Source organism: Erpetoichthys calabaricus, chromosome 7 (assembly GCF_900747795.2).
Source record: "Erpetoichthys calabaricus chromosome 7, fErpCal1.3, whole genome shotgun sequence".
NCBI classification, from domain to species: domain Eukaryota; kingdom Metazoa; phylum Chordata; class Cladistia; order Polypteriformes; family Polypteridae; genus Erpetoichthys; species Erpetoichthys calabaricus.
Genome location: NC_041400.2, coordinates 57,531,292 through 57,545,874, shown reverse-complemented (window position 1 = coordinate 57,545,874; position 14,583 = coordinate 57,531,292). Strand labels below are relative to the sequence as shown.

The 14,583-nt window shown below is 34.4% G+C and overlaps 1 protein-coding gene across 14 annotated transcripts in view; it reads right to left on the bottom strand.

Annotated features, from left to right (window-relative positions):
• The window catches only part of LOC114654283 (myocyte-specific enhancer factor 2C), a 187,273-nt gene that overhangs the window by 59,109 nt on the left and 113,581 nt on the right, over window positions 1-14,583 (bottom strand). For all 14 annotated transcript variants that reach the window (XM_028804737.2, XM_028804740.2, XM_028804739.2 and 11 more), the window contains one exon: window positions 13,345-13,548. In XM_028804737.2, coding sequence (XP_028660570.1) covers window positions 13,345-13,548 — 204 coding nt within the window. The remainder of the gene's footprint in view (window positions 1-13,344; window positions 13,549-14,583) is intronic.

Here is a 14,583-nt window from a genome sequence, read left to right as displayed (position 1 = left end):
TAGATTTTTTTAGGGTACTGCATTACATGTATTAGGAATAGTAGCTAATACCAGGTAAATAACTTAGACACTTTTAAAATAACTGCTTTCTAGTCTCTTTAATTCCTCTGGAATGCAGCACCATTTCATCTACACTACTGTACTTCTCTGTTTCTTTACCTCTAATTGCTTTGAGTTACAGTTTGGATCAAGTTGAAAACACTTGCTTTGAGCTAGTGTTCCTAGCATCATTCTGCTCCTTAACACCTTTACTTTTTGGTCTCCATTCACCTTTGTCCTCTGTTTTGCCTTTCCAACAAGATATTTTTCAAGTCTTGTCTACAAGCTCTGAAATGAGCTTCCCAAGACCATCCCATATGCTCTCCGTGTGCTATATTCAATCTCCTCTTGAAGACACAACACATTACAAACCATGTTGCCATTTGCTTCAGCTTCCCAACTCCCTGTTTTCCCTCTGGATAACTTCATTTGTACTGACTCAACCAACTATTTTGTTCAAGTTCTAATTTTTCATTTAGCTTTGGGATTAGATAATGTACTATGCTTCATGGGCTTTCTTTTAAATTGTTCTTTATTGATTGATAACTGGGCGGCATGGTGGCGCAGTGGGTAGCGCTGCTGTCTCGCAGTTAAGAGACCCGAGTTTGCATGTTCTCCTCGAGTCTGCGTGGGTTACCTCTGGGTACTCTGGTTTCCTCCCACAGTCCAAAGACATGCAGGTTAGGTGCATTGGCGATTCTAAATTGTCCCTAGTGCGTGCTTAGTGTGTGTGTGTGTGCGCGCGCCCTGCCCTGGATGGATGGATGATTGATAACTTTGCAGTTTTAAATCAGTCAGTCTCTATGTATAATGCTTTATTTCTTAGACATAACAATAGCAGTAACAAGAAATGTACAAATGCATTTAGCCTTTATTGTCCCTTTTATGTTTGATGTAAGTATGATCAAAATAGCATGACATTTTATGTAGCTTAGGTAATCTAATTCAGGGTTGCCAGCTGTGAACACTGGATTGCAAGTTCCTCTCATTACACTTTAGTCAAAATCTTTAAAATTGGGAAAGGTAACAATTGCGCAGGTTTTTAACAAATGTTTTTAGATTCCAAGCAGACTACAAAGCAACATTTGTCAAAGACATTAGTTATACATGACTTTCTCATTTATTATTGCTTATCTAAATACTTGAAACAAGCTGACCTGTTCTTACTTTTAAAGTAGAACCTGTAAGTAGATTATACATACATACTCCCAGGAAGCAATTAATATAAAGTCATTTACACCTGTTTGGCTTCTTTGTAATTGCTGCTGTTTTGTAATTAATTACACACAACAAAGGTAGATATCACCGCAAGAATGGAATGTAGCCTGTAAATACTGATGGCAGCTACAAACATATATATGAAACAGTTTTGAAAAGAAACGTGTATGAATGTCAGTCATACAATCACTTTAAAGAATTATGCAAAAAATAAAAAAAAGATTTAATAATGTGAATTAAATAAGAACTTGCATACACACAGAAATTATATACTGTACACTGTGTAGTTCTCACGAATAAAGTCTGGTGCTTTTTAGTGCTTCAGAAGTACTAATCCCTGATTAATCTGACATTTCAAATTCATGAAAATTATAAAACAACATAGGATAATATGGTGGCACAAAGATTAGCTGTCTCATGGTTCTGTAGCCTTTTGTAAAATCACGCTTCATCCTGCTAATCCTACAAATCTGGAGAAATGTATGGCTATTACAGCTCTCTATAGAAGTTCTGTTACTGTACATAGGATACACTCCATCATACCACAGTTTATTTTCTTCATTATCTTGCTAGAAAGCAAATGAAAATAGCTCACAGTTATGTAAAATATAAAAAAGTTACTATTTGAAAAAATGCATTTTTTTTCCATTCACACCTCATTTAGTTAAAAAAAGATGGTCTGCATAATAACTTCCATAATTCCTGATGACAATGTGATTGGTTTATTTTCCAAATTAATCCTAAGGTTCAAGGACAAAACCTTGCAGTAGTCAATGGATGAATACATCCATCCATCCATCCATTATCCAACCCGCTATATCCTAACTACAGGGTCACGGGGGTCTGCTGGAGGCAATCCCAGCCAACACAGAGTGCAAGGCAGGAAACAAACCCCGGGCAGGGCACCAGCCCACAGAAGGGTACGCGCACACACACACACACACCAAGCACATACTAGGGACAATTTAGAATCGTCAATGCACCTAACCTGCATGTCTTTGGACTGTTGGAGGAAACTGGAGCACCCGGAGGAAACCCACGCAGACATGGGAAGAACATGCAAACTCCACACAGGGAAGACCCGGGAAGCAAACCCGGGTCTCCTAACTGCGAGGGCAGCAGCGCTACCCACTGCGCCACCGTGGATGAATACAGTCTCAACTAAAATACTTAAGGAAAAAACTGACAAAAATCAATATAGCTTTAAATAATAGTTATTTCTTTGTGTTAATGTAAAAGTGATATGGTTACTGATTAGACAAGGCTGGGGAGAAGCACAATATGTAGACGTCAATGTCTCAACCTCCCACAACACATATTAATTGTGACAAAAAAGTCAGGTTGGAAATTTGTTTTGTCAATGGGTACATTTAAAAGTGAAAAGTAAATGTTTATTTAAATGAAAATTATCATCATTTTGCCAAGTAAGCCTATGTATTTTATATTTTCCAGATGTAACCACTTTTTGTGAATCAATCAGTGGTTTAATACTGTTCAGTAATTATCTATAGACCCATTTTTGAAATTCTCATTTACAAGGTCATAGGAAGGTATAGACTATTTGAGCTGTATCCTGTGCAAGGCAAGGATCAATCAAGAATGCAATGCCAGTCTATCATTCAGCACACTCACACACATTCTGTCATACCAGGTCAATACATGTGTTTGGATGAGGGAGGAAACCAGAGTACATGAAGTAAACTCACATGACCATGGAAAGGATGTGTGGACAGAGAGTCACTTAGCTAAGGTGTCCACCTCCATGCCGCACTTTTCAAAAATTAGAAAGTTAATAAAATATTATGTTATGATGTCATTATTACAGTCTAAGTGAAAGATTAAACTCAGTGGTAGGTGACAGTAACTACATGTTCATCAACAGAGAGCAGTGAAAGGTGCGGCATAGATTGCATCTGATTTCAATGGCCATTGCTTATGCAGAGAACAACAAGTTTAATAAATGTATAAGATTCATGCCATCTTACATTTTGTTTTAACTTAATATAGGAAAAGACACTTAATTTATAAGAACAATTATCCATTTTCTGAACCTGATTAATTCAAATCTTGGTAAAAAAAAATCAAACTATAAATCCTGATAAAAAGCTACTCAATACTTTTTTACTCTTATCATGTTCTTAAATATTGATCAGTGAGTACTCAGATCAAAAAAATTATAAGAAACCTTCTTTAAGGTTTTAGATGATTAACCTATGCAGCCACTAAGGTACAAGTCACACATTGATTCAGAATGTGACCTAGAGCATGCCACTTATCATGTATTTTTTTCAATTATATAAACAGCAATTTAGTAAAAATATGTATTTTAAAATACCTATTGTAACCAAGGAGCTATACAATATGAAGCCTGTTTTTAGTACCAAAAAAGGTCTAAAATATAGAAACATTTTTTAAAAAATTACATACTTTGGTTATTAGTGCACATAGTTGCAGTCAAAGAAGGAAGTAACTGTCATACGTCAGGAGCCCACAGAGAATAGGATGCTAGTATTTGAGTTAAAGCTAATCTGTTCAAAGGTAAAGTGCACAGAAAGTATAGATTTATAATTTTTAAACTTCAAATGATTGTCTTAAGAACTCATCCCGTTTCCTGTTTGAGATATAACTTCAATATTTATATATTCCCCATGGCAACCACCCCACAGTGATTTTATCTGATTGCTTTGAACAATAAACACTCAAAAATTAAAACAAAACAAAAATAAATAGCAATGTCACACACTACTGCACTACAATTATCACAGCTTAACAGTGCTGACTGAAACTTGGGTGTTGTCTATGCAAGTTCTTGCATGTGATATTAAGCCCACCATGAAAATATTTAATAAGTGGTATGACAAAGCAGCGAGCAATTCTGAAAAACAACCATGGAATCAGACTTTTTAAATTCTTTCTTCACCTCCAAAAGCCAAACCCTCAGGGACCAACTCAAACAGAGAGAAGACATTAGTAACAAATCAGCATTTAAAAAAGAAAAGCTGGGGTGGAGGCTACTGCTGATTACGACTGAAATTTCCTTTAGCCATTTAGCCTCCTGAAAACAAAAGTGTGCCTTTCATTTCTTAAGTGTTTACAATTTCAGATAGAGAGCAAAAAAAAAAAATGTATCCTTGGGCTAAAATGTTTATTGGCACCCAATAGTCTGAAGACTGAGGCTTGAGCCAGTGGTTTTCAAGGGCACTTTATCGTGCAGCACATTCTCAGGAGGGATCTCTGAATGAATAGAGCTGGATTACTCAGTCTGCTATTCCACGCCTATTCTTCCCCATTTTCCTTGGCAGGACTATGAGCCAAGCTATTTTTAGTTGTGCTGCCTTCTATTTTTAGACAACTACCGGTTATGAGGCGTTTATTAGGGAAAGAATACAACAAAAAGAAAAAAAAAAACAAAAGGAGGAGGGGAGATGGAGTCAGCTTGCAGGCACATAGCTTGCAAACGAGCTAGTTTTAACATGCATCTGCAGGCGTTTCAGCTGCTTCCAATCTGAGACAGGAAAAAAAAACGTATTCAAGAGCTTTAAAAATAGCCCTACCCTCTGGCAATCTGACCAAAATACAACAAGATGTTGCTATGTGATCCAAATCACACTTTTTATAAACCTTCCAACTTTCCTAGCAGAAGCTCATAAGAAAATGATGAAACTTTCTATCAGGATAAACACATTTATTTTGATTAATAAAAAGTAACATTCAGTTGTTGTAATAAAAAATGTTATGTTTTCATCTTTGAATTTGACTTTTCTACATTTTTTCTACATTTTTTTTCCAGGTAAGGAAAGATGTAATAAGCAATTAATCTTTCTGAAATAACGAAAAGTTTTTTTACAGATATTTCCCAAGGCACTCTGATAAGTTATATATTTGTCAGCCGCCTCAGAAACTTTCCTATGTCTACAGAACATATACTGTACCTGTTTGTCAACTATCCCAATGCAGATTAGTTCTTTCATTTATATTGTTTAAGATGGAATTATGCTTGCTGCACTGCCTTATATTCAGGTGTGAACAGCTGTGATCTGTCATGTCTGGTTTGTATGAAACAGCCCTCAGGGTTTTTAAAATATGTAAGACACACAAATTTTCCAAGGCTGGCTCAACAGCCCCGGATCTCTAAAGGTCTGAATTGACTTTAATACTATTTTTCTTAATGCAACTGTAACTGGCTAAGAGAGCATCTCTGCAACACCCAAAATCAAACACAAAATAAGCCATACTCAGAGCTTAATCAAAAGAATACTGGAACTTTAGCTGCCATGCATGAGATAAAATGAAGAATGAACTGCAGTGCTTTATTGGTGAATCACACAAAAACATCCATTTAACTTTTTTCTAAACCCATTTATCCAATGGCATGGAGAGCTGGAGAATACTCCAGTACTAGTACTAGGCAGGTACTAACTCCCAGACAGGACACATCCTTTGCGGTGTACACTCAATCACATGTTTGCAAAGAACTAATATAAGCTTCCTAATTAAACTAACAACAACAACGGTAAATGAAACCGAAGCACCCATGAAGTCATGCAGAGAATAGCTAAATACAAAATAATCTTTCATTTTAAGGTTTTTCTTTTGAAGTAGGATATAATTTTACATTATTAATGTATCTTCTGTTCAGTGAAACACATTTGACTTTGTGTGATGAAAGGTTGTATATACATTATAATATTTATTAGACCCTGTGAGTCTTCTCTGAATCTGTTTTTTCCATTGGAGAGTCAGATACTATCTGGGAATAACTGAACACTAAGCAGGATCCAACCTTGGGCAGAATGCCAGATTATCATAAGGAACACACACACATTTCATGCCATCAATCAAGTTAACCTGCATATCTTTGGTATAAAGCCAGAATATCCAGAGAAAACTCATACAGACCTAAGAAAAACATGCAAATTAATCATAGACAAACACACCATCAGTAGCTATCAACACTTAAAATAAGAACATGAAAAAATAAGTATTTTGTGGCAACTGCCATTTTCCTCTACTTCTCCTTCTGAAAGATTGTCTAAATCAAATAAGTTGACCGCGGAATTTCTAAATTGGGTTGTATTTAACACATGCAGTGAAAGAATGCATTATACCTATATAGATATATATGCATATATCTGGTTATATGTTTTGGAGTATATATACATTATTTATTAGCAAAGTTTTCTAAACTTGCTTTTCAGTCTAAGATAAATAGTATCTGCAATGGTTATCCTCCTGAAAGAAAAACAGGCCTATGAGGAAAACAAAGTGAAATATACAGTGATTAGAAATAAAACTGATATGCTTATGACAAAACAAATGAGTGAAATATAAGTTTGAGAGTCAGCAAACAAAGCTGCATATACTACATAGTCATGTATATTTCAAAAGTGGAAAACTGGATGAAAAGGTAGTGTACCAGCCAAAACAAACATGTATTTTATAATGTGCTATTCCCAGCAAATGGGTCCTTGAAGCAGAGGCAGCAGCAATAACCATTACACCATGACACCACCTACTATTTGCATATAAGGTGTAAAATAAAATTATTTGGGGCATTTGCAATATTCCAGATGTTAAAAATTCAAATGCTATTACTTACATTAAAAATTACTAGTAAACCATTGTAATGAATGCATCAACTCATAAAATAAGCATAACATATCAACTGTATAATAAAGCACTGATACGTGAATACTAATACTAAAACCAAATGCTTCTGCAAGTTAGGATTGCTAAAGTAGGCTACCTCGAGCGCATTTACTTCTTCTTTTACCTCTAGAAACAGTTACCATTTACTAATTTAAATATCATCTTTACACATTGGCCCTCATTTATTGGAGAAAGAAAGCAGGCACACAAGGCACTACATGTTAACAAAAAGACTTTACAGAATCTCATTAACCCTGCAGCTAGCCATTAACACTGCGACCTTTGGAAATAATTAACAGATTTTTTTTCTTCTCTTCTACTCATTCTCATTCAGACATCTGTGGACAGGGGGGAAACTAGAATCTGCTGTTAGTTTGAAAGATTTAAGAGAGATAATTCAGATTAAGATAATCAAGGAAACAGGATTGCTATATTGCTTTAAGACAATGTTCTATATCCTCATGGTGTGTCATGTGAAATCTGGATTTCCTACCTAAACAAGAGGTTGATAATCTTAACAAGGAATGCCAGAGACACATGTATCTGTGTAATCCTTGTCTCAGTAATCCCTTCTTAAAGGGTACACCCGATTTCCCAATTTGTAGTTCTAAAATAGATATCATAATTTGTAAGATTCTTTTGACAGTTCTAGAATTCAGTTCAAACCCCAACATGGTACCTCAAAATAAAGCTAAACACAAGTGAAATATATTTTGTTTTCATCAGCTATGTAAATACCACATACAAATAAATCTTATTAGTTTGCATCCAGTACCATGACAACAAAAAACATCTTTGATTCTTATACTGTACCTTATGCTTGCATATATGTATTCTCCTTCCATCCATTCATCCAGCCAGCAATTCAAAAGCTAACCCACTAAATCTAATTCAAGACTATGAAAATCAGAGACTATTCTGGCATACATTGTATTATAATAAAGCAATTAGCCTTACTAACTATTAAAAGCACATCCTTAACTGACTAGATATTTAACAGCTGCTAAACTAATCTGACATTTTTTAAAGTAACAGTGGAACTTTAGCGTCATTTATAAAAGTGGAAAACATTTTTTAAAAGCCTATAAATATATTGTTCATCTTTCAGGTAGTGGTTTTCAGTAGGTGCAGAATTTTAAAATTAGATTTAAAATATAATTGAGTGTGAAACGTGAAATCCATATGAGGCCAACAAACCAAGTCAAGAACTACAAGAAATGCTATGGCAGTAATTGGTGTAATAATTGGCTATTAATTCTAATTAAAAAAAAAAACAGTAATTAAAAAAAATAAAATAAAAAATAACAAACACTAGGAGCTATCCACATTATAGAAGATTGGCCAGTTTAGAGGTAATCAAGCACAGCCCTCTGATGAAACACTTAAGAGTGGTAGAACTGTGTGGCGCTGCAAAATAGTTTTATTGAAAAACAGCATAGCAACCCATTTCTTGCTCTGTCAAGCAGATAATGATCTTCAAGATTTCTACATTTCTTATGAGGCTAGTGCACTTGCATTGTTTCTTGAAACAGATATACTGTATTTAATTTAAATTTCTAATATGTTGGCATCAATTACACCTGACCATAATTAATAATATTACATGCCAAAGACAAGTTTGCTCTGTTGACTGGTGATATATCGTAAAAGAGAAGGGGTGCGTGCCTTGAAATAAAATCGAATCCGGACCATGTTTTTTTCCTGCCTGTATGACCCTATGCTACCAAGATAGGGGTTCTTGTCCAGTAAGCAATATTACTATAAATCTATACAAAATAATTAACCACAATGTGTCTGTTTTCTGAGACTTGTTGGCATTTCTCATACAATAATTAATAAAGCTGTGTGGTCTGAATGTACTTTGTTCTCAGAGGCAATGCTATCCTACAGTATATGGCCATAAGAAGGAATATGTTTTTGGAGGAGGCTGTTTCTAATGCATGTGAATTAATGAAGTGCTCTAATTACAAACATTATCATAAGCCTATTGCAGGAACTCTTTTTCTAAAATATTATTTGGTCATTTTGTTACTTGTCAGGTTACAAGATAATACCCTGCAATTGTAAACTACACTGCTTAGCTCTGACAATTTATTGATGGACTGATGAAAGGTTTAGAGTGGAAAATACTAGTTTAAATCTTTATTGTGTGTGAGGATAAATATCAGAATTGAAGTTTCCCCATCTAAAATATAGTTCAACGCATATTTACACCCTGATAACCAGTTATCACTAACATGGTACAAGTATAGGATCTGGAGTTGTCTTCTTGTTAAAAAGGAGGCATTGAATTTATAACAATTGCATACAATGACTTACCTAGTAATAAATGTATTATATCTGCAAGGTCCTGTTCTTCACAATAACAATTCAAACTTTAAGACTATATAATATGGATATTGATTCAAAAATATGTCAGATTATGAGGTGACAAGTAACACTGCCACCTCACATCATTTGAGTCTTACATTCATTTGTGGATTTGAATATCTTCTGTGTTTATTTTGAATGTTTTTTTTCTGTTCTTAATGGTTTCCTTTATATTCTTCACATTTCTTTCATCACCTAAAGGCACTCTTGTTGACTGAATTTCTATAGCGCCATGTTGTAAGTGAGTAAGCAACTTTGTATGACCTATAATGGAGGATATCCCATCCATAGATTTTTGCTCTGGATATGCTTGTGATAGGCTTTAGCTGCCTGTAGTACTGATATGAAGAAAATGAACAAAATGTAAGAATGTATGGGATAAAAGAATTAGCAACATTAATAACACCTTATATAAACATATATGTACAATATATTGATACTGATAAGCTTCACTGGGGAAAAATAACGCTTTTAAACCCTTGAACATCAACACAGAAATAAACATGCAACCACTTTATACTACTGCATTTAGAAGAACATGAACATTTAAAAAGACTGCAGATAACAGGTTTTTATAGTATTTCAGTTTTCTTTCATTCATATTCTGATCTGTCAGGGGGTTGTTTTCAATAAATCACCACATAAGTATCTTTGGTTGTGTAAGTTAGGTAGTGATCTTGTATTTGCTACTTATTGATGGTAAGTGAAGCTTTCTGTAAGGGGAGTTTTTTTTTTTTTTTGCGTCTCAGACCTACATTAAAGGAACCTGAAGGAAGTCGACTTTACATTGCATTCTACTAAACCAAGCTGGACAAACATTCTTCAGATTTTGAAAAATACAAGAGCCACTCTGGCAAATGTCATGCCATTTTTCATTATGGTGTATTGGGGAAAAAGTGCAGTTAGAATGACACTGTGAAGAATAAGGCAGCTATAAAAGCTTGCTGAGAGTAAAGCTCTTCAGTCTGTATAAACATCTCTGAAGAGCTTTCACAAGCCCCTGTCCCATTGTAGCAACAGCGCTAATTATCAACCAAAGACATGCTAATTACACAGAGCTTTATTGTTAATATAAAAGGCTCTTTTCAGCCACCCACACGCATATACTGCAGAACTCTTCCCTCCTGCCATGAGACTGCATAATCTCCACCATGGCTGGACAAACTTTGCGTCAGCTGCCACTGAAGCAGTGCAGCCCCAACATAAATGAGCAGCTTTATTAAGTAGCTGTTCCTTTTCTCCAGATACAGTACTTCACCTTGATGGTTTGTAACAATGTTAGAATACTAAGGATTCACCATATTTCCTCATCATACTATAAAATTATTCATACAGCTTTGAACTAGGAAATGGGAGAAAGGGAAAAATATAAAGTATCAGGTGACTGTTTTACGTGCACTTCTACCAAACACATTTCACACATTTTATGACATTATGAAAGTCTTTTTGATTATATTTAGCTAAATTAGAAAAATATTAAACTGAAAGTGGTAAAGAATGACCACATGAAAAAGACAATCAACATTTAGCATTCCAGATGGATATCTGACCTTATGTGTTACTTCTTATCGACCAGCCGGAGATTTAACTGAACAGCACCTGCTCTCCAACTGTTGAGCAAACACGTGCCCTCAGAGTTGCACAGTAGTTATCATAAGCACTAAAGAAGCATGAACCAAGGAGTTACAGTTAAGTCCTGCAACAGAATACCTCACTTGTCCTGATGTCCTTAAGCTAGTTATGTAACAAGGTTAAATTGATCTTGGGATTGTAGAGGATATATTGTTTTGTCCTTAAAGAGACTAGACTATAAACACTATACTTCTAACCAACATTTTGCAGCTACATCCTTCACATGTGACACTAAGGATGTTTTCCAGTGCACTGTTAATAGGAATTTTAATGTACTGCTTAAGTATATTCTCCTAGTGTCAGTGATGTTTTTCTTCCAGACACTCCAGGCACCAATTGTGAAAAAATGTGCATATTACGTTAATTGCTGATGTTAAGTTTATCTAGTATTAGTGACAGTAATTGGCTGTATGAATATGTCATTTGGTGGACTGTCCTTCAATCCGGGGTTTGGTTCCTGCCTAGAGATAAATGCTATTTGGACAGCTTCCAGTTCTCTGCAAATGTCTAACAAAATAAGTGAATACAGAAATTAAAAAGAGTAATACTAAGTTTGATTATAATGACAACTTTACAGGGTCTTACTCTTGCTGATATTTAAGGGGAACTCACACCTTTGAGTCCCTAATTATTTCAGAATTGTCACTGCCACAACCATCCAGGTATTTATTGTCATTTCCATATAATCATTTCTGGCTAATGGTAGCCTCCCATACCCCAAATAAAACAGTTCAGAGCATAATGATCTTTTTAAATCAGTTTAAAAAATATTAAGCTCATCATGCATTTGATTATTGTTTTATTTCTTTTCTATTATCTTTAAAGTGAACTTGAAAATATGATTGTCAAATGTATGATTATGTGTTGTTTGTAATATTTTTGTATTGTCGATCGATTCCTGAAATTAAAATCATAGTGATTCTGTTTTTGGAATTGCTCGATTCATTTCCAATGTTATTATTATTATTATTTTTTTGGTTTTGTGTTGAGCAGTTTAAAATTATTTTTGTCTTTTTGTGATGTCATCTTGGTTTTCGCAGGCACCATCATTTTGTGTTGTGGTTGCCACCATGTTACTAATGGTTATGCTAATTTGTGATGTCACCACCATGACGACATAAAAGGTCAGACCTGAGGGTTTCCAGGTCATCTAAGATTGAATAATGACACTGAATCTAGCGAGAGCATTTTGCTTTTGGTTTACTGGTATAAAGACTATTCTTTATACCATTTATTCTTTTTTTGAACTTTAACTACAAATTTAGCAGGTTGAAATTCTGATTTGATCATCTTCTCTACTAATACTGAATGTTTTATCCACTTACACATCAAGTAATTTCCTAAGGCTCTGGTTTCCTCCTAATAAAAGTTATATTGGATCATGCCTTGCATCCATTCATTGGTCCATGTTCCACAATAATATAGAATAGTTTGAAAACCAGACTCATGGATCAAATAACAAATGCATTTTAAGCTTTGTTGGACTTCTACTGAATTTTGGAAAACAAATCGTTAAGATGACAGGCAACCTTTAGTCCATTCAGTTTCAAACAACAGCCTACGTAAGCCGAGGAAGATATCTTCTCCTTTGTTTGCATTCCAAGTCTCTCATCCTGCCCCAATGTTGCCTTGGCAGCCATCCCTTGGATGCAGGGAGAACAATAGTGTGACTGACATGGATAGGTTATCCACTTAAAACAAGGCTTTCTATGAAGTCCAAACTTAAGTAATAAACATTCCAGCTTATTTTCTTTAAGCTCGCAGCCCTCATAAATGAACAAAACACTGTTAATTGTGATGAAAACCACAAGCTTACTATGAAGGGGTTATTATTTGAGGAAATTATAAATTATTGAAAAAATTAGAGTATGCAATATTGTATGCCACTTTAAGACTACACCTAAAGTGCAAAAACAAGAAAGTTTACAAAAGTATATTATGAAAACATGTAACTCAACTAGACATAAATAAGCTTTTAAGACAATGCAGTGTATTAATATTGTAGTAAATTTTAAGGATGTACCTGTTACAAATGGGAAGAAATTGCATTACAATCCTGCAACAGAAAAAGCTATCATGGCTTCCTTATCTAAAGGAACATTCATTTAGGTCAGCTGTGTATAGTAGAATACATCAATTTTTCTGCTCTGTATGAAAGCAGGCATAATGGTCACAATGCAAAAGTGTTAATATTTTTTTCTTCTAAAAGAATACTTGCTAATTTCCTTAATATAGGAGGGATCTGTTTTGTTTTACTTGGTGGTAAAAGAAGTAATCGCTGACTAAACAGGACAAATAGTGTAATGTTTTTACTTTGTAATTTACTTTTCTTTCACATTATAATAGGACAAAACAAATGTATGAAGTTTGCACTGAGACTTGAATTTAAAAACGAATATGGTAGTCTTCTCTCATGATCTAAAGGAAATTACTCACCTCTACAATGTCTGAATTGGTTCGACTCTCATGTGGCTCATTATACTCTGTGTATTTCAGCAGTACTTTATCCATATCCGTGCTGGCATACTGAAACAATTTGTTTGTGCTGTTGAAGATGATGAGAGCTATCTCACAATCACAAAGAACACTCAGTTCATAGGCCTTCTTCATTAAACCAAACTTCCTCTTTGTAAATGTCACCTACAAATAGAAAACAGACATAAACACAATCATAAACATATAACATCAAGATTTTAATCACCACTATATTTTTTCTTGCATTCAGATAAAACTTACAAATAATGCTATGAAGGCAGTACCTTTCTGTTAGCTGTTTATTTGCGTAATTATTTCATCATACTTAAACTATTAGTATTTCTATTTGTGGCCCAAGTGAAGAAAATGCATTAGTATTACCTAAAGATCATTTAGGCTGACATCCTGATCCCCTCACCTTATTTTTCCAAAAAGTCAGGCCAACAACATATTGCATGCGGGTCCCACAGGAACACTTCTGTTTAAAGATACTGCAAAGGAAAATTATGTGATAAGGTTTGCTCAGTTTGTTAGTGTTTTATGTTGCAATGGTTTTAGACATTTTTATACTGTTTTTAATTTGTTACTTATTAAATGTCCTAAACTAGAGCAGAGTTTTTGTATATTTGGGTTCCCTATCTATTACTTTTTCTATGCATACCAATTAATAAGTTTATATTTCCCTGTTATATGAATAACCAGCTTATAACAGGCTATGTGTAACCGGCAGTGTACAGTATATTGCTTATTACTGTATGTATGTAGGTTATGTGCTAGAAGATATCATCCTCTTAGTTAATTTTTAATTAGATGTGCAAATAGTCTTAATTCAGAGATATGATCTGTACTAAATAAGATAGAGCTGTAAAATAGAAAAAGAAACAAATACACATAAAGCACTGGGATTAAAAAATCTGCTATGGCCAAAACATGTGGGCAGTGTGTCAGATAAGCATTCAGAGAAGTATCACTTGCATTAAATGCTACTCAAAAGTAGCAACTTCATTGCTTTAAACAAACAAACAAACAAAAAAAAAAAGTGTAGGTAAAAATTAAAATACAGCTAGTTTAGACTATTATTGCAAGAGTTCTAACATAATGTATTCCGTGATCATTTAATTCCATAGATATTTGTTGACACATGATTTTCAACAATTTGCTTTTCAACGACAAAGCACTAAAATCAAACATGATGTTTAC